Source organism: Mauremys reevesii, linkage group 22 (genome assembly GCF_016161935.1).
Source record: "Mauremys reevesii isolate NIE-2019 linkage group 22, ASM1616193v1, whole genome shotgun sequence".
NCBI lineage: Eukaryota > Metazoa > Chordata > Testudines > Geoemydidae > Mauremys > Mauremys reevesii.
Window position 1 is genome coordinate 24,681,459 of NC_052644.1, and position 23,505 is coordinate 24,704,963.

At 67.5% G+C, this 23,505-nt stretch overlaps 2 protein-coding genes across 7 annotated transcripts; one reads left to right on the forward strand and one right to left on the reverse strand.

The window, feature by feature from the left end:
- Positions 1 to 1,021: 1,021 nt before the first annotated feature.
- CCNQ (cyclin Q) lies at positions 1,022 to 14,889 on the reverse strand. 3 transcript variants are annotated; one of them, XM_039510601.1, is made up of 7 exons: positions 14,843 to 14,889; positions 7,703 to 7,867; positions 3,425 to 3,533; positions 2,934 to 3,120; positions 2,394 to 2,526; positions 1,960 to 2,187; positions 1,022 to 1,255 (listed from the first exon to the last, which is right to left on the reverse strand). In XM_039510601.1, exons 1-7 carry the CDS (start codon positions 14,885 to 14,887, stop codon positions 1,166 to 1,168), a joined length of 957 nt encoding a protein of 318 aa, XP_039366535.1. In that variant the 5' UTR covers positions 14,888 to 14,889; the 3' UTR covers positions 1,022 to 1,165. The 3 variants fall into 3 exon arrangements, with proteins under 3 accessions (XP_039366535.1, XP_039366534.1, XP_039366536.1); XM_039510600.1 differs by having other exon boundaries at positions 7,703 to 7,885; positions 14,843 to 14,888; XM_039510602.1 differs by lacking the exons at positions 7,703 to 7,867; positions 14,843 to 14,889 and adding an exon at positions 5,349 to 5,505.
- DUSP9 (dual specificity phosphatase 9) lies at positions 7,732 to 23,126 on the forward strand. Of its 4 annotated transcripts, none has more exons than XM_039510595.1 (4): positions 7,732 to 7,865; positions 18,703 to 19,390; positions 19,580 to 19,984; positions 20,795 to 23,126. In XM_039510595.1, the coding sequence occupies exons 2-4, from the start codon at positions 19,063 to 19,065 to the stop codon at positions 21,130 to 21,132; spliced, it is 1,071 nt and encodes a 356-aa protein (XP_039366529.1). In that variant the 5' UTR covers positions 7,732 to 7,865; positions 18,703 to 19,062; the 3' UTR covers positions 21,133 to 23,126. The 4 variants fall into 4 exon arrangements, with proteins under 4 accessions (XP_039366529.1, XP_039366533.1, XP_039366532.1 ...); XM_039510599.1 differs by having other exon boundaries at positions 7,802 to 7,850; XM_039510598.1 differs by lacking the exon at positions 7,732 to 7,865 and adding an exon at positions 14,925 to 15,109.
- Positions 23,127 to 23,505: the final 379 nt, after the last annotated feature.

Genomic DNA, 23,505 nt, shown 5'->3' on the forward strand with positions numbered 1-23,505 from the left:
TGCGACCCAGCACCGTTCCACGGGCCCAGGCATCAGCAAGCGAAATGGGTGCCGGGGCAAAGCCCAAAGAACAACCCGGTCACAGCTGGTTTCCAGGCACAGCTTTACTCGCCGGAGCAGGGCCGACGAGGAGCCCCGGGGCCACGCGGAATCGGCCGGTCGGGCCCCACGGCGCGTTAGGTGGCACTTTGGGGTGTGCGGCCTGGTGGCTCGGAGCTGGCACGGTGCTCGGGGCCGATGGCCTTCTCGAGGCGCAGCCAGCCCGCGGGAGGAGCACGGGCAACGAGGGGAACGGCTGTGGGACAGGCCACCCAGAAGGCAACCAGCACTCTGCTTTCACAGCTGGGGAACGGGCAGGGAATGGGGCCTGGGGCCTTTACCCTCGGGGGCGCCGGCTCCAATCCGGTCCCAGGGCAGAGACTGGCTGGCTCGGGGGCGGGGAATGGGGCAGGGGCCTGTCCCCTCTAGGGGGCGCCGGCTCCAATCCGGTCCCAGGGCAGGGACTGGCTGGCTCAGGGGGATGGGGAATGGGGCAGGGGCCTGTCCCCTGTGGGGGGCGCCGGCTCCGATCTGGCTCCAGGGTGGAGACTGGCTGGCTCAGGGGGATGGGGAATGGGGCAGGGGCCTGTCCCCTCTAGGGGGCGCCGCCTCCGATCTGGCCCCAGGGCAGGGACTGGCTGGCTCAGGGGGATGGGGAATGGGGCAGGGGCCTGTCCCCTCTAGGGGGCGCCGGCTCCGATCTGGCTCCAGGGTGGAGACTGGCTGGCTCAGGGGGATGGGGAATGGGGCAGGGGCCTGTCCCCTCTGGGGGGCGCCGGCTCCGATCGGGCCCCAGGGCTGGCACTGGCTGGCTACGGGTGAGGGGTATTGGGGCTGGGGCCTGTCCCCTCTGGGGGGCGCCGGCTCCGATCTGGCTCCAGGGTGGAGACTGGCTGGCTCAGGGGGATGGGGAATGGAGCAGGGGCCTGTCCCCTCTAGGGGGCGCCAGCTCCGATCTGGCCCCAGGGCGGAGACTGGCTGGCTTAGGGGGCTGGGAATGGGGCCTGGGGTCTTTCCCCTCTAGGGGCACTGGCGCCCATCCAGCCCCAGGGCAGGGACTGGCTGGCTCGGGGCGTGGGAATGGGGCCTGTCCCCTCCCCAGCACTGGGTCGCTCTCTGGACCCCATTAGGAGATTTCCGCATCCAAGGTGTAAATCTGGATCAGGTCCAATACGATCTGGTGAATCTGAGCCTGGCTGAGATCTTCACTGAACACCTGGAGAGGAGGAAAGGAGGGGGAGCAGCGGCGCAGGGACCGCAGCCGGATTTCGCTGGGCATTGGGCATTGGGCCTGCTTGGGGCAGGGGATTGGACTAGTTCAGGGGATCTCAAACTGGGGGTCGGGAGCCCTCAGGGGGTCGCAAGGTTATTACTGGGGGTCGCGAGCTGTCAGCCTCCACCTCAAACCCTGCGTTGCCTCCAGCATTTCTAATGGTGTTAAATATATTTAAAAGTATTTTTAATTTATTGGTGGGGGGTCGCACTCAGAGGCTGCTGTGTGACCGGGGCACCAGTAGAGAAGTCACTGCACTAGATACCTCCTGAGGTCCCCTCCAACCCTGAGATCCTATGAACCGCTGGGGAGCTCTGCAGTGGGGCAGGGGCCTGTCCCCTCTAGGGGGCGCCAGCTCCCACCCAGCCCCAGGGCAGGGACTGGCTGGCTCAGGGGGGCGGGGAATGGGGCAGGGGCCTGTCCCCTCTGGGGGGCGCTGGCTCCCATCCGGCCCCAGGGCAGGGACTGGCTGGCTGGGGCAAAGCTGTTTTACAGCATCAGAGAAGGGGGGACTGGGAGGCAGGACGCCTGGGTTCTGTCCCGGGCTCCGCCACTGGTTCTCTGTTACCCTGAGCCAGCCACTTTCCCCCTCTGTGCCTCAGTTTCCCTAGGAGAAGGGCCCCAAGGTAAGTCCCTGCCTCTCTTACCTGCCACCAGGGTCTCTGGGCCTGTGCATGGGCGGGCACCTCCACCCCGTAGCAGTGCAGGGCGAGGTACAGCACGGCCACCGCCACGTGCTGAGGGGGGTAGCGCACACACAGCCCCCCGTGGTAGCTGTCCCGGAGCAGTGCCCAGGCCGCCGCCGAGACAGGGGTTCGCTCCCAGCTGTGCCGGTTCATCCACTGCCTCAGGGAGAGCAGGTAATGGAGCAGGTACTGCAGGGAGAGATGGGGGGATGAGGGGGGACCCAGGAGTCCTGGCTCCTAGCCCCCAGCTCCAACCCACCAGCCCCCCCTTCCCCATAGAACCCAGGCATCCTAGCCTCCATTGCCAGTCCCTTCCTTGCAGGGCAGAGCGGCAGGTTCAGGGCAAACCCCCTGTGTCCCTCCGCTGCGCCCCCAGGCCCGTCCTGAGGACCCACCTTGTGGGGGTGCCGGAAGGAGACACGGAAGCCGAGCACCCGCAGCATGAGCAGCTCGCACTGGACGATGCTGTCCCGCAGCTCCCAGAAATGGGAGTCGAGTTCCAGGGGGTCGCTCTGGGAGTGTAAGTACCTGGGGAGGGGGAGGTTAGCGGGGGCTGGGACTGGGGAGACAGGAATCCTGGCCCCCACCCTTCCTACTCTAGCCCTGCAGACGCGACTCCCCTCCCAGAGCTGGGAGAGAACCCAGGAGTCCTGTCTCCCAGACCCCCCTGCTCTAACCCACCAGACCCAGCTCCCCTCTCAGAGCCAAGGAGAGAACCCAGGAATCCTGGCTCCCAGACCCCCCTGCTCTAACCCACCAGACCCAGCTCCCCTCTCAGAGCCAAGGAGAGAACCCAGGAATCCTGGCTCCCAGCCACCAGACTCCCTCCCCTCCCAGGGCCGGGGAGAGAACCCAGGAGTCCTGGCTCCCGGCCCCCAGCTCTACCCCCTAGGATGCGGGGTGCAGACCCGCGGCCGGAGGCAGGCTGGGGTTACCGGTGGCTGACGTTGATGATGTCCCGGGTGCGTAGGTGCTGCTCCTCCACCTTCCCCGCCAGGTACAGCGCAGCCATGGCCACCAGGTAGGGGTCATAGGGCCCCGGGGCCACCGTGGCCGTGAAGAAACTGTGGTAGATGGTGCAGGCCGTGGCCACAGGGATGGAGCGCAGGCCCAGCTTCACCCCTGGGGGGGAGGGGGGTGTCACTGTGAGGGAGGGGAGAGCCACCCCCAACCGACATGCCACCCACCCCTTCCCCAACTGCCATGGCCCCCCTTCCCCCTCAGGGATATGGTGCCGGCTTCCCCTTAGGCATCCCCCAATTGACTGGCCACCTCGTCTATGCCCCACACTGGTCAGCTGCCCCTTGTCCCTCCCATTCTGCCCATCCCCCAGTAGGCACTGCCCCCCCAGCAGCACGGTCGCCCCTGTACCCCACACCGCCCCACCCTCCTCTCTCCCCCAGCACGGCAGCCCCCAAGGTTTTACCTGCCTCCATGATGAACCGGGTGACCTTGAAATGGATCTTGGTCTCGGTGGCTCCCGGCTCAATCTGGTCGCTCGCCGCCCGGTCGGGCTCCATGGCGCCCGCCGCTGCCTGTGCAGAGAGAACAGCAAGTCACTCCCTGGCGCCACCACCCGCTACCATGACCGCGTTTGGTATGACATCACCCAGCACTGCCGCGCCCTGTGCGACGTCAGGTGGGCTGGTGACCTCACTCGATGACATCACCCAGCACTGCCGCGCCCTGTGCGACGTCAGGTGGGCTGGTGACCTCACTCGATGACATCACCCAGCACTGCCGCGACCCTGTGCGACGTCAGGTGGGCTGGTGACCTCACTCGATGACATCACCCAGCACTGCCGCGCCCTGTGCGACGTCAGGTGGGCTGGTGACCTCACTCGATGACATCACCCAGCACTGCCGCGCCCTGTGCGACGTCAGGTGGGCTGGTGACCTCACTCGATGACATCACCCAGCACTGCCGCGACCCTGTGCGACGTCAGGTGGGCTGGTGACCTCACTCGATGACATCACCCAGCACTGCCGCGACCCTGTGTGACATCAGGTGCGTTGGTGACCTCACTCGATGACATCACCCAGCACTGCCGCGACCCTGTGCGACGTCAGGTGGGCTGGTGACCTCACTCGATGACATCACCCAGCACTGCCGCGACCCTGTGTGACATCAGGTGGGCTGGTGACCTCACTCGATGACATCACCCAGCACTGCCGCGCCCTGTGCGACGTCAGGTGGGCTGGTGACCTCACTCGATGACATCACCCAGCACTGCCGCGACCCTGTGTGACGTCAGGTGGGCTGGTGACCTCACTCGATGACATCACCCAGCACTGCCGCGCCCTGTGCGGCGTCAGGTGGGCTGGTGACCTCACCGATGACATCACCCAGCACTGCCGCGACCCTGTGCGACGTCAGGTGGGCTGGTGACCTCACTCGATGACATCACCCAGCACTGCCGCGACCCTGTGCGACGTCAGGTGGGCTGGTGACCTCACTCGATGACATCACCCAGCACTGCCGCGACCCTGTGTGACGTCAGGTGGGCTGGTGACCTCACTCGATGACATCACCCAGCACTGCCGCGCCCTGTGCGACGTCAGGTGGGCTGGTGACCTCACTCGATGACATCACCCAGCACTGCCGCGACCCGGTGTGACATCAGGTGGGCTGGTGACCTCACTCGATGACATCACCCAGCACTGCCGCGACCCTGTGCGACGTCAGGTGGGCTGGTGACCTCACTCGATGACATCACCCAGCACTGCCGCGCCCTGTGTGACATCAGGTGTGTTGGTGACCTCACTCGATGACATCACCCAGCACTGCCACGACCCTGTGTGACATCAGGTGCGTTGGTGACCTCACTCGATGACATCACCCAGCACTGCCGCGACCCGGTGTGACATCAGGTGGGCTGGTGACCTCACTCGATGACATCACCCAGCACTGCCGCGCCCTGTGCGACGTCAGGTGGGCTGGTGACCTCACTCGATGACATCACCCAGCACTGCCGCGACCCGGTGTGACATCAGGTGGGCTGGTGACCTCACTCGATGACATCACCCAGCACTGCCACGACCCTGTGTGACATCAGGTGTGTTGGTGACCTCACTCGATGACATCACCCAGCAAGACATCATCACCCCAGTGCCATGACATCACCAGCTGTGCACTGTCACCATGACAACAGTTGAGAGGCATGACATCCCGCCCATCTGTGACATCACTCTGCAGTGATGACAGCATACGCCTCACAACGGCGTCATGTGACACAACACAGTGACGTCACCGCATACGTTGATGACATCACGTGTGGCCCTTGACCCTTCCGTGCCCACCGCGTCACTTCCTCCCGCCGCCCTGGGGCCACGTGACCTGTGCCCCTCACCCAATCAGGAGCCCTCGCCGGCTTGAGCCGTCCCCATGAACCAGCCTGGGGCTCCGGTCACCGCTAGGCCCCGCGGCGCCGGCGCCCGGATGTAGCCGGCTCTGTACGACAGGGAGGCTCCCACTTCCGGGTTGCGGGGTCCTTCCCGTCCGGATATAGGTGTCCTCCACAAGTGCCTGATAATAACCCGCGCCGCCCGATGTCGGCGGGGCTGGTGACTGGACTCCCCGCTCTCCGCAATGCGGGGGAGCCGTGGGCTTCTCCCTTCCGTCCGTCCGCGTCCACTTCGGGACAGGCACCCGCCATCTCACCCCATCCTGGGGTCCTCCGTAAGGGCGGAGCCTTTTCCTGCCTCTGATTGGCTAGAGGCAGAGGCAGGCTGGCCAACTGGAGGAGGCGGAGTGTGGCGGCTCTCTTGCTCCCCGCGCGGTTTCGCACCTTCCTCTGATTGGCCCTGAGGCCTGAGCGGCGGCCAATCACACGAGGGAAGGGAGAACTGGCCAACCTCGAGGCGAGGCGCGAGGCGACACTGGCCAATCGCATGAGGAGCAGCCAGGACGAGAGGCGGAGCAGAGGAGCGGGGGTGGGGCTGTAAGACTGGGGGCGGGGTTAGAAAGGTGCAGGGGTTGGGGCCCAGAGAGGTGGGGGAGGGGCCCAGAGAGCAGGGGAGGAGTTAGAGGGGCTGGGAGGGGCCCCGAGAGCAGGGGGAGGAGTTCGAGGGGCTGGGGAGGGGCCCAGAGAGCAGGGGAGGAGTTAGAGGGGTTGGGGACGGCCCAGAGAGCAGGGGAGGAGTTGCAGGGGCTGGGGTGGGGCCCAGAGAGCAGGGGAGGAGTTAGAGGGGTTGGGGACGGCCCAGAGAGCAGGGGAGGAGTTGCAGGGGCTGGGGTGGGGCCCAGAGAGCAGGGGAGGAGTTAGAGGGGCTGGGGAGGGCCCAGAGAGCAGGGGAGGAGTTGCAGGGGCTGGGGAGGGGCCCAGAGAGCAGGGGAGGAGTTAGGGGCTGGGGAGGGGCCCAGAGAGCAGGGGAGGAGTTAGAGGGGTTGGGGGACGGGCCCAGAGAGCAGGGGGAGGAGTTCGAGGGGCTGGGGAGGGGCCCAGAGAGCAGGGGAGGAGTTGCAGGGGCTGGGAGGGGCCCAGAGAGCAGGGGAGGAGTTAGAGGGGTTGGGGAGGGGCCCAGAGAGCAGGGAGGAGTTGCAGGGGCTGGGGTGGGGCCCAGAGAGCAGGGGAGGAGTTAGAGGGGCTGGGAGGGGCCCAGAGAGCAGGGGAGGAGTTGCAGGGGCTGGGAGGGGCCCAGAGAGCAGGGGAGGAGTTAGAGGGGCTGGGGAGGGGCCCAGAGAGCTGGGGGAGGAGTTAGAGGGGTTGGGGGACGGGCCCAGAGAGCAGGGGGAGGAGTTGCAGGGGCGGGGGGAGGGGCCCAGAGAGCAGGGGGAGGAGTTGCAGGGGCTTGGGACGGGGCCCAGAGACAGGGACGGCTCTAGGAATTTTGCCACCCCAAGCACGGGGCGGCAAGCTGCGGGGGGCGCTCTGCCAGCGCCTGCAGAGGGTCCGCTGGTCCCGCGGCTTCGGCGGACCTCCCGCAGGCACCCTCCGCAGGCGCGCCCCCGAGGGCAGCCTGCCTGCTGCCCTTGCGGCGCCGGCAGAGCGCCCCCCGCGGCTGGCCGCCCCAAGCACACGCTTGGCCCTGCCCAGAGAGCAGGGGGAGGAGTTGCAGGGGTTGGGGAGGGGCCCAGAGAGCAGGGGGAGGAGTTAGAGGGGTTGAGAGGGGCCTAGAGAGAAGGGAAGGGCTTGGAGAGCAGGGGCAGGAGTGAGGGGCACCGGCAGGGCTGCGGGGGGGCAGGGCTGGGCTAGCAGGGGCTGCAGGTCGGGAGTGAGGGGCACCGGCAGGACTGCGGGGGCAGGGCTGGGCTAGCAGGGGCTGCGGGGCAGAAGTGAGGGGCACCGGCAGGACTGGGGGGCAGGGCTGGGCTAGCAGGGGCTGCAGGTCGGGAGTGAGGGGCACCGGCAGGACTGCGGGGGGGGGCAGGGCTGGGCTAGCAGGGGCTGCGGGGCAGAAGTGAGGGGCACCGGCAGGACTGCGGGGGGGGGCAGGGCTGGGCTAGCAGGGGCTGCGGGGCAGGAGTGAGGGGCACCGGCAGGACTGGGGGGGGGCAGGGCTGGGCTAGCAGGGGCTGCGGGGCAGGAGTGAGGGGCACCGGCAGGGCTGCGGGGGGGCAGGGCTGGGCTAGCAGGGGCTGCGGGTCGGGAGTGAGGGGCACCGGCAGGACTGGGGGGGCTGTTAATATCCCCCCCCCCCGAATCAACAGTCCTGCAGCCCCGAACCAGGCTGGGCTCTGGAAGATGACTCCGTTCATCCTCACCCACTTGCTGTTGCCATGGTTTCCATTCACAGGCGGCGGGGGTGGGGGGGAGTGAGCAGCACAGAGAACAAGTGGATCCCTCAGCTGGGTTCCTGCACCGGGACCGACCTCGAATCCGCCGGATCCAAGAGGCTGCCCCAGAACTCCGGTATCACAGGCCCAGGTCTGAGAGCAACAGGTCTCCTTTGAGAAATGAGGGGTTACGGGCAGGAAGGATGCTAAGTGGTGCTTACAGTCACCTCTAGCTCTCCACTGTGCCTCGGTTTCCCCAGTTCTACTCCCCAGTTTCAGCTGGGTGCTTAGGCACAGCCACACAGCAGTGTGCCTCAGTTTCCCCATTTCAGCTGCTGGCAGCAAAAGCCAGGTTAATCTCTGTGTGACGGGGCCTGATCTCAGCCGGGGCCTGGGGGGCGCCCGGGGCGACGGGGCCTGATCTCAGCCGGGGCCTGGGGGGCGCCCGGGGCGACGGGGCCTGATCTCAGCCGGGGCCTGGGGGGCGCCCGGGGCGACGGGGCCTGATCTCAGCCGGGGCCAGGGGCGCCCGGTGCGACGGGCCTGATCTCAGCCGGGGCCTGGGGGGCGCCCGGGGCGACGGGGCCTGATCTCAGCCGGGGCCTGGGGGGCGCCTGGGGCGACGGGGCCTGATCTCAGCCGGGGCCTGGGACTGATCTCAGCCGGGGCCTGGGGGGCGCCTGGGGCGACGGGGCCTGATCTCAGCCGGGGCCTGGGGGGCGCCCGGGGCGACGGGCCCTGATCTCAGCCGGGGCCTGGGGGGCCACGGGGCCCTGATCTCGGTTGGGCCTTGATCTCGGGCCTTCCGGGCAGGGCTCTCTGAGGAGGGCAGAGGCTGCAGGAAAACGGGAGCGGGTTCCTCCTGCACGAGGCCTGGTCTGCGAGGTATCGATCGCTGTCTATTTATAATGGCCTCTCGGGGCCGCGTCATTTCCAGCTGTCTACGGCCCAGCGTCCATCAGCCGAGCAGGGCACACTATGGCAGCAGGCATGGGTGTGGTGCCGGCACCGCCCAGACCCCGGCCAAGATTGGGGCCCCCGGTGCCGCCCACAGCCTGGCCGAGATCGGGGCCCCCGGTGCCAGCGCAGCGCAGACCCCGGCCGAGATCGGGGCCCTCGGTGCCGCCCAGACCCCGGCCGAGATCGGGGGCCCCGGTGCCGGCGCCGCCCAGACCCCGGCCGAGATCGGGGGCCCCGGTGCCGGTGCCACCCAGACCCCGGCCGAGATCGGGGCCCTCGTGTGAAGGAGTAGGAAGCACAGACTGTCTGTGCGGGGGAGGGGAGAGCCAGAGGTTTAGGTGAGATGCAGGAATTCAAAGGGTGAGTTGAGCCTGGCCTGGGGGAGGGGAGGTGACACCTCTGGCCAGGGGAGACAAAGGAAGGAGGCGGAGGAGAGAGGAGGGGCCGGAGAGGACTGGGAGAAGAAGGTGGGCTGGAGAGGGGAGAGGAGCAGAGGGGGACCGAGCTCTGATCCCCGGGGGGGGGGGGCTGTGAGGCCCCCTAAGATGGGCCTAACCGGGGAATCTGATTATCTGTGCCTGCAAGACCTGTGTTGGACTGTGTTCCTGTCGTCTAAATAAACCTTCTGCTTTACTGGATGGCTGAGAGTCCTGGTGAATCGTAGGGAGCACGGGGGTGAAGGCCCTGGGTCCCCCACACTCCGTGACAACTGGTGGCAGCGGTGGGATCGGCGGCACCCCGTGGACGGCGCTTCCTGCAGTAAGTGACTGGGGAGCAGGAAAACGAAGGGGCGATTCACCCCTGGGAGAGTGTGGCCAGAGAGCAGGACTTTGCAGTAACAGGGTCCCCCGGGGGATCACAGCGAGCGAGCCCAGGGGCGGAGGAGTCTGCAGCTCGACCCTGGCAGAGAGGGGGTGACCTCAAAGACTGGCACACGAGGGGTCCCCCTGGAACCCGTGGGGAGCGGCGAACACCCCGGCCTGCGAGCGGCCAGCAGGAAGATGTATTCCCAGAAGCGCAAGTGTGAGCTGGTGGAGCTGTGCAGGCAGAAGGGGCTGCGCAGTGGGAGGCTCACCAAGGCCCAGCTGATTGCCCGGCTGGAGGAGAGAGATCGCAGGAATGAACCGGTCCCTGTCTCTGAGGGAAGCAGCCGGGCAGATGCAGCGCAGGCCCCAGTGTCTGGACCCGCTGGGAGTGGGCAGCCGGCCGCTGAGGGCTCCTCGAGACCCCCCACCCCTAGGCCTAGGGGGAGGGGGAGGAGGAGCCCAGCTACGGAGGGCACCGTGACCCCCCCGGCCAGCAGGGGATCGGCCCGGCAACGCTCGGCCTCCGTGGAACTCAGGCGGCTGGAGTTGGAGAGAGAGATCAAACTGATGGAGATGGAGGAGCGTAAGGAGCTGAGGGCATATGAGGAAAGACAAAGCCAGCGTGAATACGAGGCGAGAGAGAAGGAGAAGCAACAGCAGCGTGAATTCGAGGCGAGAGAGAAGGAGAAGCAGCGTGAATTCGAGGCGAGAGATAAGGAGGAGCAGCGCAGACATGAGCTGGCCATGGCCCAACTGAACAACAGGGAGGCCCCGGCTGCGGTGAGTGAGGGGGGGCCCAAGCCTACAAAGAGCTTCGATACGAACTTCCTGGCCCCGCGTAAGGAGGAGGACATAGACACCTTCCTGACGGCCTTTGAGAACGCCTGCGCGCTGCACCAGGTTGACCCCGCAGACAGGATCCGGCGCCTCACCCCCTTACTGGACTCCACCGCCGTGGAGGTGTACAGCCGAATGAAAGGGGAGGAGGCGCGGGACTACAACCTGTTCAAAGAGGCCCTGCTCCGCGAGTTTGGGCTGACCCCGGAGATGTACCGGAAGAGGTTCCGGGGTCAACGTAAGACCCGGGAGGTCACCTACCTGCAACTGGTCAACCGGGCGCAGGGGTACGCCCGCAAGTGGACGGCTGGGGCCCAAACTAGAGAGGACCTGCTTGACCTAGTCGTACTGGAGCACCTGTATGATCAGTGCCCAGCTGACCTGAAGCAGTGGCTGATGGACCGGAAGCCGGAGAACCCGCAGCATGCAGGCCGGCTGGCCGACCAATACATGGACAGTCGGGCGGGGGATGGCAGGGAGGAGTCTCAAAGGAGCAGATCTGCCTCAACGCAGAGAGAGAGTCACCATGGGACCTCCCAGAAGGAGCCGAGGGAGGGCCCCCATCAAAGGGAAGCATCTGGCGTCAGGTCCAGCCATCCCCCTCGAGGGGACCCACGAGACATGGGCTGCTATCAATGTGGCCAACCGGGCCACGTACGGGGCCAGTGCCCCAAGCTCCGGGACAAACTGAGCAGACCAACCCCACACCGGGTCAACTTGGTAGAGACCCAGCCGGATGAGGGGCAGCGGTCGCACGAAAGGGGGGTAGGCCGCGTACCCCCTGCAAAGGAGGGAGGGGGGCCCCGGGTCGACCCCTCCGAGGGGCTGGATGCTCCCAGCCCTGAGTTTGGGGTTTACAGGGTGGGCACGGGACTACCCCTCCGGAGCGAGTGCCTTGTTCCCCTGGAGGTAGACGGGAAGGAGGTCACTGGGTACTGGGATACGGGCGCAGAGGTGACGCTTGCCCGGCCGCAGGTGGTGGGCTCAGATCGGATGGTGCCCACACCTACCTGAACCTGAGGCGTGATCGGGACCCCATTCAAGGTGCCTGTCGCGGTACACCTAAAGTGGGGACAAGGAGGGCCTCAAGGACGTGGAGTGCACCCATATTGGCCAACGGAGTTGTTAATGGGGGGGGACCTCGAGGACTGGCCAAGTAACACCCAGGGTACCCTGGCCGTGAACCGTAGTCAGGGTCAACGCAGGGCTCTGCACCCTGACCCCGGGGAAAGTACTCTGGCCGGGACACCGGACCCGGACCCGGTAGGAGGGGAACGCCCAGGACAGGGCCCAGAGAGGCTGTGGTCCCAGACCCAGCCGGTGAGAGAGGACAGATCCCCGCCCCTGCCCCAGCGGCTGAGTACCAGGCCGCGGTGCGGGAAGACCCCTCCTTGCGGAGGATAAGGGACCTGGCCAGCCTCGGGGGGGGACAGACCCTGGGACGAGGTGGCCGGAAAAGGTTCCTGTGGGAGAAGGGGCTCCTGTACCGAGAATGGGCTCCCCCAGGGAAGATGGAGTCAGGGGGGATCAGGAGGCAGCTGGTGGTACCCCAGGAGTATCGCCACCAGCTGCTGTGCCAGGCCCATGACATTCCCCCCTCAGGGCACCAGGGAGCCTGGCGTACCCAGCAGCGGCTGCTGCAGAACTATTACTGGCCTGGGGTCTTTGCCCATGTCCGGCAGCACTGCCGCTCCTGTGGCCCCTGCCGGAGGGGGGGGAAGGCCCGGGACAGGGGGGAGATGGCTGTAAGGCCCTCGCCCCGCCCTGAGGAGCCTGTCCAGAGGGGGGCCCGGGTCAGAAGGGGGGCTCTGAACCGAGAGAGCCCAAATCACAGCCCCCCAGACTGGAACGTGGGGAGAAGGCCCCAGCCCAGGGTGCACCCCAGGGGTACTGGGGTGGGGAAAGGGCGCGGGCGGCATAAGGTTGTAGGTGGGTCCGAACTTCCCCGGGTCACTGGCTGGAGTGACCCCGCTCAGTTCAGTCTCGGAGGGGGGAGAGGTGTGAAGGAGTAGGAAGCACAGACTGTCTGTGCGGGGGAGGGGAGAGCCAGAGGTTTAGGTGAGATGCAGGAATTCAAAGGGTGAGTTGAGCCTGGCCTGGGGGAGGGGAGGTGACACCTCTGGCCAGGGGAGACAAAGGAAGGAGGCGGAGGAGAGAGGAGGGGCCGGAGAGGACTGGGAGAAGAAGGTGGGCTGGAGAAGAGAGAGGAGCGGGGAGACCGAGCTCTGATCCCCGGGGGGGGGGGCTGTGAGGCCCCCCAAGATGGGCCTAACCGGGGAATCTGATTATCTGTGCCTGCAAGACCTGTGTTGGACTGTGTTCCTGTCGTCTAAATAAACCTTCTGCTTTACTGGATGGCTGAGAGTCCTGGTGAATCGTAGGGAGCACGGGGGTGAAGGCCCTGGGTCCCCCACACTCCGTGACACCTCGGTGCCACCCAGACCCCGGCCGAGATCGGGGGCCCCGGTGCCACCCAGACCCCGGCCGAGATCAGGTCCCCCAGTGCTGGCGCCGCCCAGACCCCGGCCGAGATCGGGGCCCTCGGTGCCACCCAGACCCCGGCCAAGATCGGGTCCCCCAGTGCCGGCGCCGCCCAGACCCCGGCCGAGATCGGGGGCCCCGGTGCCACCCAGACCCCGGCCGAGATCGGGGGCCCCGGTGCCGCCCAGACCCCGGCCGAGATCGGGGGCCCCGGTGCCGGTGCCACCCAGACCCCAGCCGAGATTGGAGCCCTCGGTGCCGCCCAGACCCCGGCCGAGATTGGAGCCCTCGGTGCCGGTGCCACCCAGACCCCGGCCGAGATCGGGTCCCCCAGTGCCGGCGCCGCCCAGACCCCGGCCGAGATCGGGGCCCTCGGTGCCGGTGCCACCCAGACCCCGGCCGAGATCAGGGGCCCCGGTGCCACCCAGACCCCGGGGCCCCATGTGAGCGTTCTCAGGCCCCAATGACCCTCCTCTCCCTCCCCTCTGGTCTTGCGGAGGTGCCACTGCTCAGCCCAGTGGCCTGTGGCCTGTCACTGCACGGCCCCCCCTCTGGGGCTACCTCAGCCCCCAGGCATCTCCTCCTGCCGCGCCCTGCGGCTCCGGGGCTGCGTGGGAAGCTGGTGGCACATGGACCCGCTCTGCTCTCGCTCTAAATTTAGAGCAGCAGGAGAAACAGGAAGAAGCCCCGGCTGTGCTGCAGGAACGGAGCGACGGGCAGGCTGGCGCGAGGCCCATCGAGCCCGGTAGCCCGGCTCCAAGCTCGGCCCCGCTCTGGCCCAGGCTGGTGGTTAAGGACTGGCGCAAGGGGAGAGGCCCCGGGTCCCATTCCCTGCCCCCCTGCCCCGGGCAGTGCCGCACTGAGACCGGATGGGAGCTGGCGCCCCCCAGAGGGGACCAGTGCCCCCCAGCACTGCAGGAGTCATGGCCCGGGCAGCGGCCAAACGTATTCATCCTGCTCCCTCCCTAGCGGGACCCTGTGGGGCTGGTGGCCCTCCCAGCCAGCCAGCATGTTGTGGGCAGGTAGGGGGCTGTGCCCATCCTTCCCTCCTGCCCCCACTGCTGGCGTGTCTCCCCTCCCCCAGCCCTGAAGATTATCTCAGCAGCGAGCCTGGAGCTGGGAGGGGGGTGGCAGGGCTGGAGAGAAAGCTATGGCTTTAATAGGGTGGGGTAGGGAGCTGGGAGCCAGGACTCCTGGGTTCTCTCCCTGGCTCCGGGAGGGGGGTGGCGTCTGGTGGGTCAGAGCAGGGGGGCTGGGAGCCAGGACTCCTGGGTTCTCTCCCTGGCTCTGGGAGGGGGGTGGCGTCTGGTGGGTTAGAGCAGGGGGGCTGGGAGCCAGGACTCCTGGGTTCTCTCCCTGGCTCCGGGAGGGGGGTGGCGTCTGGTGGGTCAGAGCAGGGGGGCTGGGAGCCAGGACTCCTGGGTTCTCTCCCTGGCTCTGGGAGGGGGGTGGCGTCTGGTGGGTTAGAGCAGGGGGGCTGGGAGCCAGGACTTCTGGGTTCTCTCCCTGGCTCCGGGAGGGGGGTGGCGTCTGGTGGGTCAGAGCAGGGGGGCTGGGAGCCAGGACTCCTGGGTTCTCTCCCTGGCTCTGGGAGGGTGGCGTCTGGTGGGTAAGAGCAGGGGGGCTGGGAGCCAGGACTCCTGGGTTCTCTCCCTGGCTCCGGGAGGGGGGTGGCGTCTGGTGGGTTAGAGCAGGGGCCCTGTGTGCGAGGGTGCTGGGGGGCGGATGTGAGCGCGTGTCCTGGGGGCGCACTGCAGGCTGCGTGGGTTTGCCATGAGTCGCTGAGTTCCAGCGTGTCTCTGGGGACTCGTCATGGGCCCAGATGACACCCTCCGCCCGCTCCGGGTGACTAACCAGCCCTGAGCTGGGGCCTGGGTGGAGCAGGGGGTGCGGGGCTGGCGGCCAGGACTCCTGGGTCCCCTCAGCTGCAGAGAGGGGTCTGATTTGGTTGCCAGAACAGGGAGTGAGCATCAGGCCGCCCCGTGCCTCTGACTCACCCCTCCTGGGGGAGGGGGACATGGCTGCAGGCCTGTGACTCAGTTACCTGCCCTGTGGCTGGCGATGAGGGGTCAGCCTCCCAGCGAGCCATCTCCCCCCCAGCCCCCTCCCACTCGGCACTAGGAGTTCTGCTCGTTGCCAAGGCGACAGGAGCTGTGTTGTGGGAGGGTGAGATTGTTCGACTATTCTGGGCTCCCCGGTGCTCTGAGTCAGCCTGCGGGGCGCCGAGCCGGGCCTGACAGAGCACCCAACAGGGAAACTGAGTCACACACAGAGGCCATGGTATTTGGCCTGCCTCCAAAGGCATGGAGAGGTAAAGGACCCAGGAGTCCTGCCGCTTCCTCCTTTCCAAAATCACACTCTGTTCCACAGGCAGGAGGAGAACCCCACCCTCCTCTCTCCCACCAGACACGCCCCCCACCCCCGAGCCAGGGAGAGAACCCAGGAGTCCTGGCACCCAGCCCCCCCGCTCTGACCCACCAGCCCCCGCTCCCCTCCCAGAGCCAAGGAGAGAACCCAGGAGTCCTGGCACCCAGCCCCCCCGCTCTGACCCACCAGCCCCCACTCCCCTCCCAGAGCCAGGGAGAGAACCCAGGAGTCCTGGCACCCAGCCCCCCCGCTCTGACCCACCAGCCCCACTCCTCCCAGAGCCAGGAGAGAACCCAGGAGTCCTGGCACCCAGCCCCCGCTCTGACCCACCAGCCTCCCCTCCCAGAGCCGGGAGAGAACCCAGGAGTCCTGGCACCCAGCCCCTGCTCTGACCCACCAGCCCCACTCCTCCCAGAGCCAGGAGAGAACCCAGGAGTCCTGGCTCCCAGCCCCTGCTCTGACCCACCAGCCCCACTCCTCCCAGAGCGGGAGAGAACCCAGGAGTCCTGGCTCCCAGCCCCTGCTCTAACTCACCAGCCCCACCACCCTCCCAGGGCTGGGGAGAGAACCCAGGAGTCCTGGCTCCCAGCCCCCCAGGTTGTCAGGCCCCGCCCACTCAGGCTCTTCCCCACCAATCCGGGCCGGGCTGGGCGTGGCCCCGGGCTGTACACAGCCCGCACGTGGAGCCGGGCGGGCCCTGCGCACCGCCCGCCCCAGCCCCAGCCCCAGCGCCGGGAGCCTGGCGGGGCCTCGGGCGGGGCCCAGGGGCTCCGCGGACTGCGGGCGGCGCCCAGCGGCCAGGGGGAGCGGAGCGGAGCGGAGCAGGGGGCGGGATCCAGACGGAGAGGGGCTGGGGTCATTGTGGTGAGAGAGCCAGGACTCCTGGGTTCTTTCCCCGGCTCTGGGAGGGGCGTGGGGGCGGGTGGTTCGAGCCGGGGGGGCTGGGAGCCAGGACTCCTGGGTTCTCTCCCGGCCCTGGGAGGGGAGTGGGGGCTGGTGGGTAGCGTGGGGGGGCTGGGAGGCAGGACTCCTGGGTTCTCTCCCGGCTCTGGGAGGGGAGGGGGGCTGGTGGGTTAGAGCAGCAGGGGCTGGGAGCCAGGACTCCTGGGTTCTCTCCCCGGCTCTGGGCGGGGCGGGGGGCGGGTGGGTTAGAGCCGCGGGGGCTGGGAGCCAGGACTCCTGGGTTCTCTCCCCAGCTCTGGGAGGGGAGTGGGGCTGGTGGGTTAGAGCAGGGGGGGCTGGGAGCCAGGACTCCTGGGTTCTCTCCCCGGCTCTGGGAGGGGAGTGGGGGGTGCTGGTTAGAACAGGAGGGGCTGAGAGCCAGGACTCCTGGGTTCTTTCCCCGGCTCTGGGAGGGGGCTGGTGGGTTAGAGCAAGGGGGGGCTGGGAGCCAGGACTCCTGGGTTCTCTCCCGGCTCTGGGAGGGCAGTGGGGGCTGGTGGTTAGAGCAGGGGGGGCTGGGAGCCAGGACTCCTGGGTTCTCTCCCGGCTCTGGGAGAGGGGTGGGGGCTGGTGGTTAGAACAGGAGGGGCTTGGAGCCAGGACTCCTGATGACAGATTCAGGACTAGAGCAGAGGTGAGCAAATCGCTTTCCTGCTCTGTGCCTCAGTTTCCCACCTGCAGTGAGCACTGCTTGCCCCCACCTCACAGGGCACTGCTGAGCAGGAGCCAGCGCAGGTGAGGCCACAGGTGCTGGCAGAGCACAGAGGTAGAACCGTCCTGCCCACTCAGCCCCTCTTCCTGGGCCTGTGCGCACTAGAACCGTCGTCCCCTGGGAGCCCGCACGGCGACTTGCTCCTGTCCAGCGCATTTCAGCAGCCGCTCCTGGAGGCTCGGCGGCATCCTTCCCGGTGGGGGAACCGAGGCACCGAGCGGTGCTGTGAATTGCACACGTTCACCCCGGAGGGCAGTGGCAAAGCAGGGAACACGAGCCAGGAGTCCTGAGTCCCGGGCTCTGCCCACCAGGGCTCGCTGCCATGGACAGACAAAGAAGTGATAGGGGAAACTGAGGCACAGATGGGAGGCGACTTATCCAAGGTCACACAGCAGCATGGGGGCAGAGCTGGGAGAGAACCCAGGTGTCCTGACCCCCCAGCCCAGGCAGGGTCCCAGGGGGATGCTCTGGCGGAGGACGTCTGTGGTTCCTGTTGGTATCAATTATTCATACCGGTGCCAAATTAACGCTGACATCAGCGCTTGGGAGCTGGCCAGACCCTCGGCCCGGCCCTTCACCGGGCCTGGCCCATGGACGCCAGCTGAGCCGCTCCCCTCCCCCCATGAGCAGGGAGCCAGCTACAGCCTGGAGCCGGGGCAGGGGGCTGCGGGTCAGGAGTGAGGGGCACCGGCAGGGCTGGGGGGGCAGGGGCTGTGGGTTGGGACTGAGGGGCACCGGCAGGGCTGCGGGGGGGCAGGGCTGGGCTAGCAGGGGCTGCGGGTCGGGAGTGAGTGGCACCGGCAGGGCTGGGGGGGCAGGGGCTGCGGGTCGGGAGTGAGGGGCACCGGCAGGGCTGGGGGGGCTGCGGGTCGGGAGTGAGGGGCACCGGCAGAGCTGGGGGGCGCTGGGCTGGCAGGGGCTGCGGGTCGGGAGTGAGGGGCACCGGCAGGGCTGGGGGGGCAGGGGCTGCGGGTCGGGAGTGAGGGGCACCGGCAGGGCTGGGGGGGCAGGGGCTGCGGGTCGGGAGTGAGGGGCACCGGCAGGGCTGGGCTGGCAGGGGCTGCGGGTCGGGAGTGAGGGGCACCGGCAGGGCTGGGGGGGCTGCGGGTCAGGAGTGAGGGGCACCGGCAGGGCTGCGGGACGGCAGGGCTGGGCTGGCAGGGGCTGCGGGTCGGGAGTGAGGGGGGCCGGCAGGGCTGCGGGGGGGCAGGGCTGGGGGGGCAGGGGCTGCGGGTCAGGAGTGAGGGGCCCCGGCAGGGCTGCGGGGGGGCAGGGCTGGGCTAGCTGGGGCTGCGGGTCGGGAGTGAGGGCACCGGCAGGGCTGGGGGCGGGGGCTGCGGGTCGGGAGTGAGGGGCACCGGCAGGGCTGGGGGCCGGGGCTGCGGGTCGGGAGTGTGGGGCACCGGCCGGGCTGGGGGCGGGGGCGGCGGGTCGGGAGTGAGGGGCACCGGCAGGGCTGGGGGCGGGGGCTGCGGGTCAGGAGTGAGGGGCACCGGCAGGGCTGCGGGAGGGCAGGGCTGGGCTGGCAGGGGCTGCGGGTCGGGAGTGAGGGGCACCGGCAGGGCTGCGGGGCGGCAGGGCTGGGCTGGCAGGGGCTGCGGGTCGGGAGTGAGGGGGGCCGGCAGGGCTGCGGGGGGGCAGGGCTGGGGGGGCAGGGGCTGCGGGTCAGGAGTGAGGGGCACCGGCAGGGCTGCTGGGCTAGCAGGGGCTGCGGGTCGGGAGTGAGGGGCGCCAGCAGTCACCCTTCCCGCCCCACGGCCTGCACTCCCAGGGGATGTGTCACGGCTCTGGGGCAGGATGCAGGGGGCCGGCATGGTGCTAGGATCTCCTGCTCTCCCTCCCCCCACTGCGGCTCGCTGACTCCCATCCGCTCTCCCTGGCAGGTCTGCGTGGAGCCCCGAGTGGCAGCTGGGCCTCGTCTCCCTCCCCACCCAGATGCCCCTTGTGCCCCGGCTCCATCCCGGGCTCAGGCCTTTCTCCGCCCAGCCCAGGCTCTGCAGCCCAGCCAGGCAGCGGCGACTGGGGAGGAAGCTGCTCCTGGGATCGGGGGACGCTGGAGCCGTGACCCCGAGCTGCCCTCGCTCCAGGGGTTGAGATCTGCCCTGGCCTCACCCCCATGCGCACAGAGGGCAGCGCCGGGGGCGTCCGCTGGCCCCTCCAGGGGCGGCTGGGCAGCCGGTGACCTGAGCCCAGGCGGCCGCCTCGCCAGCCTGTGTCCACGCCGAGCCGTGGCGCCGTGGGACATGGAAGCCCTGGGGAAATCCAGCCTGTGGCTCTGCGGGGAGCTGGCGTCCCCGGCTGCCCGGCTGCACATCCTGGATTGCCGCAGCCGGGAGCGCTACGACTCCTGCCACGTGGCCCGGGCGCTGAGCGTGGCCTTGCCGGGGCTGCTGCTGAGGCGGCTGCGCAAGGGGAAGCTGTCGGTGCGGGCGCTGCTCCCGCCCACGCCGGGCGCCGTCCTGCTGTACGACGAGGCCACGGCCACGCTGCCGCGCTGCGGCCAGGAGTCGGTGCTGGCCACGCTCCTGCGCAAGCTGCGGGAGGAAGGCTGCACGGCGTATTACCTGCAAGGTCGGTGCCGCGGCCGGGCCCCCGCCCCTCACTGCAGAGCAGCGGCCTGGGGGGAGGGTCTGGCTGTGCCTCAGTTTCCCCGGTGCGATCCCAGGCGGGAGGGGGGGTCTGAGCGGAGCTGGGGGTGAGGGCCCCGCCCCAGGCCCCGCTAGAATATCGCTGATACTAACACAGCTGCTCCGCCCGCAGGCGGCTTCTCCAAGTTCCAGTCCGAGTGGCCAGATCACTGCGAGAGCAGCCCGGAGGTGCCCGGCGCCAGCAGCTCCCCCGCTCCTACGGGGAGCCCGGTGGTGGGGCTGGGGGGGCTGTGCCTGGCCTCGGGACCCCTGAGCGGTGTGGGGGGGGACTCGGAGGCAGCCAGCCCCCCGTCCTACCCGGTGCAGATCCTGCCTCACCTCTACCTGGGCAGCGCCCGAGACTCGGCCAACATGGAGACGCTGGCCCGGCTCGGCATCCGCTACGTCCTCAACGTCACCCCCAACCTGCCCAACCTCTTCGAGGAGCAGGGCGGCTTCCGCTACAAGCAGATCCCCATCTCGGACCACTGGAGCCAGAACCTGGCCCGCTTCTTCCCGGAGGCCATCGCCTTCATCGGTGAGTGCCGGCCCCACGGCGCCCCTGCCGTGCCCCAGTCCCAGTGCAGCCGCTCTGCCCCCCGTGCCGGGAGCCCTGCCGGCCCCACGGCGCCCCTGCCGTGCCCCCAGTCCCAGTGCAGCCGCTCTGCCCCCCGTGCCGGGAGCCCTGGCGGCCCCACGGGGGCCCCCATCTGTACCCCCAGCCCCAGTGCAGCCGCTCTGCCCCCCGTGCCGGGAGCCCTGCCGGCCCCACGGCGCCCCTGCTGTTCCCCCAGTCCCAGTGCAGCCGATCTGCCCCCCGTGCCGGGAGCCCTGCCGGCCCCACAGCGCCCCTGCTGTACCCCCAGTCCCAGTGCAGCCGCTCTGCCCCCCGCGCCGGGAGCCCCGCCGGCCCCACCGCGCCCCCTGCCGGGCCCCCGCCCCAGTGCAGCCGCTCTGCCCCCCGTGCCGGGAGCCCTGCCGGCCCCACGGCGCCCCTGCCGTGCCCCAGTCCCAGTGCAGCCGCTCTGCCCCCCATGCCGGGAGCCCTGCCGGCCCCACGGCGCCCTGTATGTCCCTGTATGTCCTTCCCGTCTTCAGTCCCCCGACTCCCTATGGACCAGTGACCGTGGTCCGTTCCATCCCCCTTCCTCCTCCCCACTGCCTGAGTTCCCATCCCACCCCATGAGCCCCCTCTCCATCCCTTCCCCCCGTCCTCCCCCAGGGACTGGAGACCCCAGCGGAGCTCCTCTATGCAGTTCTCTGACTTCAAGGGTCTGCTACCGACGGCCATACCCTAGAGAGGGACGCTCCCGTAACCCCCCCCATCCCCGTCTCTCCCCCTCCCCAGACGAGGCCGTGTCCCAGAACTGCGGCATCCTGGTTCACTGCCTGGCGGGTGTGAGCCGCTCGGTGACGGTGACGGTGGCCTACCTCATGCAGCGCCTCAACCTGTCACTCAACGACGCCTACGACCTGGTCAAGCGCAAGAAGGCCGACATCTCGCCCAACTTCAACTTCATGGGGCAGCTGCTGGACTTTGAAAGGGAGCTGGGGCTGGCCGAGGGATCGCCAGCGACCCCCGGAGCCCCCGGCCAGACACCCACGTCCTCCCCAGGCTGCTTCTTCACGCCACCACCCTCCGAATGTGAGCAAGAGGATGGCAGCTTCCAGCGTTACCCCACGTAGTCCCTGCCATCCCCCACGAGCCCCATGGCGTCGGTGGGGTTACCAGGGGATATCTGGCTAACCTAGGCCTTGGCAGGACGCTAGAACCTGCAGGGATGAATCTAGACCTGCCTTTTCTGGGATCTGTGCTCTGGAGCCAGGTCTGGAACCTGCAGCTCTGGACTAGGGACCCAGAAGCTGCAATTAACTTCCTTGTTTGCACTTTTGGTTCCGGAACTACAAGGAAAATAAAACCCAGTGAGGTCATGCTGGAGCCTAGAACTCTTCGCTCTACAGATGGGAGCTTGAATGCCATGCCAGGTCTGGAACCTGGACCTCTAGAATTCAGCTGTGCCCCAGAGCCATTGTAGAACCATCAGAACGTGAACCTGGAACCTGCATCAACTATCTTGTTTGGACACTTGGTTCTAGAGGCTCAATTAGGAGAATATTAAGCCAGTAAACGATCATGCTGGAGCATAGAACGTGCAGCTATAGAGGCAGATTAAGAAATCTTGACTGCTAATGCCATGTCTGCAATCTGGACCTCTAGAATGGGGGAGATCAGCTGCACCTAGAATCTGATTGCACCAGAACTACCATTTCAAAACCACATGCGAGATCTGGAACCTGAAGCTCTGGAACCAGGATGTGGAACCAACAATTGTCTGCCTTGTTTGAGCCAGTAGTTCTAGAGCCATAATAAGAGTTAGAAACCACCAAGGTGGAGTCTAGAACCTGCAGTTCTAGAAGTGGATTAAGGAATCTACAGAACCAGGTCTGCAATATGCATCTCTAAAACAAAGACAGAGGACCTATATTAACTGCCTTCTTTTGCTCTAAAGCAACAGTGAGAGTTATAAGACACTGAGCTACCATTCCATAATCTAGATCCTGCAGCTCTAGATGTGGGTGAAGGAATCCCCATTAGCCAGTGCCAGGTCTGGAACAGCAGTTCTGGAACCAGGATCCAGAGCCAACATTTACCTGCCTCGTTGAGACCTTTTGGTTCTAAAGCTACCAATCTACTATGGTGGAACCTACAAGCTACAGCCCTAGAAGCGTGTTCAGGATTCTCCAGTGCCAGGTCTGGGACCTGTAGCCAGGATTGGTGATCCACCCTATCTAGAACCTTAGTGCTTGAGCATTATCCTTTAAAAGCCATGTGGCCAGGTTTGGAACCTCCCTGGCTATACAACAAAGCTGGAGAATGCCCATCTCGTTGGGACCATTGGTTCTAGAGCCACCATGAGAGTCATAATCCTGCCAGAGTCTAGAACCGGCAGATCTCGAAGTGGGTCGAGTGATCTCCTGTGCCAGGTCAGGAACCTGGGCCCTAGAACAAGGATCCAGAGCCCAGTCGCCTGCCTTGCGGGTCTCTCTTGGTTCTAGAGCCAGTTAGGCTACGCTGCTGGAGTCTAGAACTTGCAGCTCCAGAAGCTGGATCAGGACACTTCCCCGTCAGAGCTCACCGCAAGGCCTGCGCTGGAATGTCACCCCGAGACTGAACGCTGACCTGGACCACGTCCAGCCATGTGCTTGTGGGCTTTGAACAACTGGATTGGAACTGGGGCTAGTTGGCAACTCTAGAACCAGTTCTCAGTGGGGTTCCCGGCCTGAAACCAGCTTGTGTTGCGGTGGGTTTGCAGCAGAGACCTGGGAGCCAGGAAAGAACGGGGCCCGTCTGTCCATCCCGGCTGGAGGAGAGGAACCCTGGGTGTCCCTGCCGGAGGGGCCGGGCCGTGGGTGTCCCTGCCGGAGGGGCTGGGCCGTGGGTGTCCCTGCCGGAGGGGCTGGGCCGTGGGTGTCCCTGCCGGAGGGGCTGGGCCGTGGGTGTCCCTGCCGGAGGGGCTGGGCCGTGCGTGTGTGTGTGTTCAGGGGCCAGACAGTCACACTGACCCTCACTGGCCGATGCCTGGGCCCATGGCTGGGGGCGGGGGGCGGTTGTTTTTTCACTGTTCTAACACTTCCCCCCACCTAGTGCAGCAGCCGTGCTGTTGCCGGGGTGGCCAGGGGCTGTTGCCGGGGTGGCCAGGGGCTGTTGCCGGGGTGGCCAGGGGCTGTTGCCGGGGTGGCCAGGGGCTGTGCAGGGGGGCGCGGCTGGGAACCAGCAGGGACAATAAAGCTGGACTTAAACCCCCTCTTCCTGCAGTGTTTTCCAGCAGGGGATTCTTCTCCCCAGCACAGGACTCCTGGGTTCTCTCCCCGGCCCTGGGAGGGGGGTGGGGGCTGGTGGGTTAGAGCAGGGGGTGCTGGGAGCCCGGACTCCTGGGTTCTCTCCCCGGCTCTGGGAGCGGGGTGGGGCTGGTGGGCCCGGCTCTGGGAGGGGTGGGGGGGCTGGTGGGTCAGAGCGGGGTGGCTGGGAGCCAGGACTCCTGGGTTCTCTCCCGGCTC

What these genes read in the sequence shown, in the direction of transcription:
- CCNQ (XM_039510600.1), bottom strand. Translation starts at nt 14,887, where the DNA reads ATGGCTCGCTGGGAGGCTGACCCCTCATCGCCAGCCACAGGGCAG. An exon ending in ATCATCAACGTCAGCCACCG is followed by an intron (nt 2,527 to 2,933) that starts GTAACCCCAGCC and finishes CCCCCTCCCCAG; the next exon opens with GTACTTACACTCCCAGAGCG. An exon ending in CCTTCCGGCACCCCCACAAG is followed by an intron (nt 2,188 to 2,393) that starts GTGGGTCCTCAG and finishes CTCTCCCTGCAG; the next exon opens with TACCTGCTCCATTACCTGCT.
- DUSP9 (XM_039510595.1), top strand. Translation starts at nt 19,063, where the DNA reads ATGGAAGCCCTGGGGAAATCCAGCCTGTGGCTCTGCGGGGAGCTGGCG. An exon ending in CACGGCGTATTACCTGCAAG is followed by an intron (nt 19,391 to 19,579) that starts GTCGGTGCCGCG and finishes CTCCGCCCGCAG; the next exon opens with GCGGCTTCTCCAAGTTCCAG. An exon ending in GGAGGCCATCGCCTTCATCG is followed by an intron (nt 19,985 to 20,794) that starts GTGAGTGCCGGC and finishes CCCCCTCCCCAG; the next exon opens with ACGAGGCCGTGTCCCAGAAC.